The sequence below is a fragment of the Apium graveolens genome, chromosome 1 (assembly GCF_009905375.1).
Source record: "Apium graveolens cultivar Ventura chromosome 1, ASM990537v1, whole genome shotgun sequence".
In the NCBI taxonomy this organism is placed as follows: Eukaryota; Viridiplantae; Streptophyta; class Magnoliopsida; order Apiales; family Apiaceae; genus Apium; species Apium graveolens.
Window position 1 is genome coordinate 200,635,344 of NC_133647.1, and position 6,000 is coordinate 200,641,343.

General features: G+C 30.4%; 1 protein-coding gene across 1 annotated transcript; it reads left to right on the forward strand.

Annotated features, from left to right (window-relative positions):
* The first annotated feature begins 3,628 nt into the window (after positions 1–3,628).
* On the forward strand, positions 3,629–5,738 carry LOC141678512 (pectinesterase-like). Its single transcript, XM_074484860.1, has 2 exons — positions 3,629–4,717; positions 4,800–5,738. The coding sequence occupies exons 1-2, from the start codon at positions 3,721–3,723 to the stop codon at positions 5,495–5,497; spliced, it is 1,695 nt and encodes a 564-aa protein (XP_074340961.1). The 5' UTR covers positions 3,629–3,720; the 3' UTR covers positions 5,498–5,738.
* The last annotated feature ends 262 nt before the right edge of the window (positions 5,739–6,000 follow it).

The window sequence follows — 6,000 nt, forward strand, 5'->3', positions numbered from 1 at the left end:
TTCTTAAGGATTTGCACCTACCTCAATTACTTCCAATCCCATTCTACTGTGACAGTAAATCAGCCCTCTATATTGCAGATAACCTTGTCTTTCACGAGAGAACAAAACACATAAAAATTGACTGTCATCTAATTCGTGAAAAGTTGCAGCAAGAAATTATCAACACATTCCATTTATTCTCTTCGATGCAACCTGCAGACATGTTCACTAAGGCAGTTGGCTCAACTCAGTTAGCTTATTTCAATTCCAAGTTAAATGTTTGTAACCTTTTCCAACCATCCAACTTGAGGGGGAATGTTACATCGAGCAGTAAAAACAAGATTGTTACTCTTCAGAGTAATAATGAGACTCCAGCTAGTGCTTATTGTGGTCCCAACTGACAGTACCGTTATCTTTTGTTTGTTGTTTTTAATGAAATGTCCTCAATTCCCATGTTAATTCACTACTGCTATTTATTCAGCCTGTACCCATCTTTTCCATTATCAGTTTTTACGTTATCAATAATAAACAACGTTCTCTCCTATTCAATGTTCTTTCTTCTCTTACTTTATCTTATATTTATAAAATTGTCAGTGACGGTCGGAAAAAACTCTATTTTTTTAGTATTTGAGGCCAAATTTGAACTACTTGAAATCTATTATATATCTAATACAGTAACAGGGGGGTTCGCTGAGCAAATTTAATCATAAATACAGTAATTAATATCCATACATAATTTGTTTTAACCATTAATGCTCATTCATTATTATAAAATTAATACCGATTCATTCATGTAATTTTTATTACCTCAATTAAAATATCATTAATATGCAACTCATTCATTATTATATATATTTAATACGGATTTATTCATGTAATTTTTATTATCTCAATTAAAACATCATTAATATGCAAGTCAGTAAAAATAATTTCTTCATAAAATTTACATACTCTATTAAAAAAAATTAGTATAAAAAATTTAAATGATAACCCTTGCATAAGAATTCATATAATACATAATTGACTTACTAATATCGATTAGTTGTTGCATACTTAGTATATATATTTATTTATAACTAATTATTATAGAGATACATGCATGCATCATATAATACATAAACTATCCCATAAGTGACTTACTAATATCGATTAATTATTACATACTTAATATATATATATATATATAACTAATTATTATATAAATACATGCACCCATGCATGTATCCATATATATATACATACATACATACATATATCCATACAAACATATGTACGTATGTTCGTACATGTGTATATATATAATAATTTAGTTAAAGATGTTATATTTTCAGAGCAGTTTCTTAATTATCAGAGTAAAACAATAAAAATATTATATTACCCTGAGTTTGTTTTTCTATTTGGCATGTGCCAGTCATGTCTTGTACTTTTTATTTGCTTCGAAAATTAAAAACATAATATTCAAATGAAATTTCTCTTTTAGTTAATGATTCAATTTTGTTTGTCTACAAAAAATAAAATTGTACTTATTTTTAACGTAAGTTAAATTCTAAAGAAGAGAATACATAAATTATTAATTATCAAATTAATAATATAAATAAGTGAATTTTAAATATAAAGTAAAAATAGTAATAGTAATAATTTTAAATTTTATTAAAAAATAAAAAATATTTAATTTGAATAGCAGGTCTATAAAACATATATATTAAAAATTATAATAATAATAATAATTATTATTATTATAGTAATAATAATAATAATAATAATTATTAATATTATTATTATAAAAAAATAAATAATATTAATACATGAGAAACTTGAGTACAAAATGATGTTATTTATAAAAAAAAGTGGTCGTACATTTAAATTATAATAAAATTTATTTTTACAAAATATTATTGTTCGTGGTTAATCTTAATGACAAAAAAAATATATAAATATAAAAAGATATGCGAAAATCGCACAAAATCTTACTATTAAAATAAAATTTATTTATTTATATTAATTAGTCAAACTTGAGTAAAGAATATTTCGTCTCTCTTCGCCCCCTCATCTCTCACTTCACACCCACCTTCAATCACACGGCATATACCATATCTATCACATTATAGTCTACTATAAATATTTACGAATTAAATATTAAAAACAAATCAACTAGAGAAACTTATATATTAAATATGATTATGTGCATCACAACCATTTATACCTTTAACTGAATAAATATTTATATTTAATCATGTCATACTTTAAGTGTTATATTCTTATATTTACACAAAAAAAATCCAGGACTTTCATATATATATATATATAGACACACACACATATATATGTATATATAATATATATACATATATATATATTCTTATATTTACACAAAAAAATTAAATTCAGGACTTTCATATATATATATATATAGACACACACATATATATGTATATGTATATATAATATATATATATATATATATTCTTATATTTACACAAAAAAAATTAAATTCAGGACTTTTATATATATATATATATATATATATATAGACACACATATATATGTATATAATATATATATGTATATCTATGTGTTAATTTATGCAAAAAAACCTTTAACTTATGGTCTTCATAAAATATATGATTATGTTGGTTTACAATGGTATTTTACGGCGTCATCATGGCGTGAACGAATAATATTAACTAAAATAAATAATCTTGGTAAAGTTTACATATGAAATACAACCAAGAAGCGCCTAGTATGTCGAGAGATGTGAATTTATTAATATTTTTCGAGAGAGGGGAAAGAGTTACTAAGGTCGGAAATTAAAATTGAAGAATAATAAAATTCAAGTAACAATTATAAAATAAAATTTTATATAAACAAACAACTATATCGTGCAGTAGTTTAGGCAATTACTAAAATTTCTAAAAAAACTTCCATAGATCGTCCTTAACGGTGGAACTCTACGTCAATTGTAGATAAACACTATTGCACCAATACCATCACAATAAAAATCTACTCATATACACAAATAAATTCATCAACATTCGGAGGGGATAACATGAAATATTATCATAAAGTATAACTAAAATAATATCAATTCGTTCAATGTAGAACATGCCCATGCATTGCACGGGCTATAAGGTAGTTTCAATTAATTTATCAAGATAGTAAATGTGAGATAAAATATTGAGGGGTTTATCAAGATCGTTACAAATATTTATTGTAGATGATAAATGTGAAATAAAACGTCCAGGATTCATTAATTCCAAATGTGGTACAAAATTTACTGTTAATAAGTTTTTTTAGACATAAATTGTCCAGTTGTCCAAAATAATAACAAACTTTGTATGGCAGTTCACTAGAATAGTAAACCAAAACAAAGAAGAAAGAAGAAACCAAAGAGGAAAAGAAAAGAGAAAATATAGATTTAAACCTCAAACTTAAACAAAACAATGGTTTGATAGTAACCTCAATTATTTTTTTTTATTTTTTTTATTTTTTTGCTAAATGTAACCTCAATTATTTTAGTGGTTACTTTCCTCAGAACACTACTAATAATGATTAATCACCTTCCCTTAAACCTTGTTTAAAGGACGTACACTCAAATGATAATATTTAATCCATAAGCTTGCATGCATGCATGTGTTTAATTTTGGCATTTCATCAGAGCCAATTTTTCAATCTTAAACATGTTTTCAAGGAACATTGAAGCATAAGTATTAGGATAGTCAACGTAATATACATAGAAACAAGATGAAAGGAAAACTGGTACTGTTTGCAGTTGCAGGTGTTGCAGTTGTAGGTGCAGTTATAGGCCTTATTGGCTCTGATGTTGTGCATAAGAAATCATCCGGTGATGGAAAAGATCCTCTGGCCACCACGACGAAACCGGTTGCCTCAGTTTGCTCTCCAACTGATTACAAGGAGGCTTGTGTTAATACCATGAGTGCTTTGGCTAATAATCAATCTGCATCTCCAAAGGAATTTATTCAAGCTGCTATTGATATTGCACAAAAAGAAATAAAAGCTGCATTAGATAAATCAGGAACACTGTCGAAAGCTGTGAATAAACCGCGAGAAAAAATGGCTGTTGAAGATTGCCAAGATTTGTTACAATTTGCTGTTGAGGAGCTGCAAGCCTCATTTTCATCTGTTGGAGATAGCAATTTGCATAGCATGTCAGACAGAGAAGCTGAGTTGAGGAACTGGTTGAGTGCAGTTATTTCGTATCAGCAAAGTTGCATTGACGGATGTGCTGATCATCATGAACTAAATGCCACAATGTCAAATGGACTTTTGAATGCAACACAGCTGACAAGCAATGCATTAGCTATTGTGTCGACAATGTCTGATATTTTTAAGTCGTTTAACATTCCTGTAAATGCAACTTCAAGTAATAGACGCCTTCTTAATGTAGCTCGTGAGGATAAGCATGGTTATCCCAGGTGGCTTTCGTCTGCAGATAGAAAGCTGTTAGCCAGTAACAACGCGGGGGTGACACCAAATGCCGTTGTAGCACAAGATGGAAGTGGACAGTACAAAACTATCGGTGCTGCTCTTGCTGCATATCCGAAGGGTAATAAAGGGAAATATACCATATATGTAAAAGCAGGAGTTTATGATGAGTACATAACTGTTACCAAGGATCAGGTAAATGTGTTTATGTACGGAGATGGACCTCGCAAGACAATGGTCACTGGAAGTAAATGCAATGCCAAAGGAATTTCAACCATGCAGAGTGCATCTTTTGGCAAGTTTATAAAGTTACTTTCCTATATGAATTCACAATCATCATTCAAAAATTGATAATACTAACTAGATGATTGTTGCAGCTGCTGTTGGAGCCGGATTCGTGGCCAAGGGAATGGGATTCCAGAACACAGCAGGTCCTGATGGACATCAGGCAGTGGCTCTCAGAGTCCAATCAGACATGTCTGCATTTTATAACTGCAGAATTGATGGATATCAAGACAGCTTATATACACAAACACATCGCCAATTTTATCGCAACTGTGTCATTTCAGGCACTGTTGATTTCATATTTGGCGATGGAGCAGTCATTATTCAGAACAGTTTGATTATTGTCAGAATGCCAGGTCCTAGTCAGAAAAATACAGTAACTGCACAGGGGAGATCAGACAGACGCGAACCTACTGGTATAGTCATCCAAAATTGCCGCATTGTTCCTGAGCAAAAACTTTTCCCACAGAGATTCCAAGTCCAAACTTTCTTGGGAAGACCTTGGAAAGAATACTCCATGACAGTGATCATGGAATCGCAACTGGCTGACTTCATACAGCCAGCCGGATGGATGCCATGGGAAGGAAACTTTGCACTTGATACATTGTTTTATAGAGAGTATGCAAATGGCGGTCCAGGAGCAAATACTGCTCAGAGGGTGAAATGGGGAGGCTACAAAGTTATTACCAACAGGAATGAGGCTCTACCTTTCACTGCTGGGCCATTTATCCAAGGTGATCAATGGCTCAAAGGAACTGGAGCACCTTTTCTCCTGGGCTTGAAAGGCTAAAACATTCGGCATAGTTCTTAAATTACAAATTTAGTGCAGCAGTTTGATTAACACTTAGATTACTTAGGAGAAGGCTGCTTTGTAACACCAATTAGTCTTGTCTATATGTAGATATTTCTTTGTAGAGAACAACTTCATATCGATAACAAAAGTTATACAGTGCCAGTAGGTATAACAATTAATCCAACATACGGAAGAAAATTATCATAAAATTACAGCAAAATTCTTGCTTTTTCCACCATCCTTAACTTTCTTGCTCAGATGAACTTCTAGACCTGAATGCTAGTTCTAATTATTGACCATAACTAAATAAAATTATATCCTACTCTGTGGGTTATGCCAGCTATATAAAGAAAGAAAATTGTTTTTTTTCAGAACAGCAGCTGCTCAAACTCTAACAAAAAAAATGGATGTCAGCATTTGCTTTGCTAGAGAAAGAATTTTGTTTTGAATATCTCTTCGCAATCACAACTAACGCGGTAGATGTAAGAACTAAGACCTTG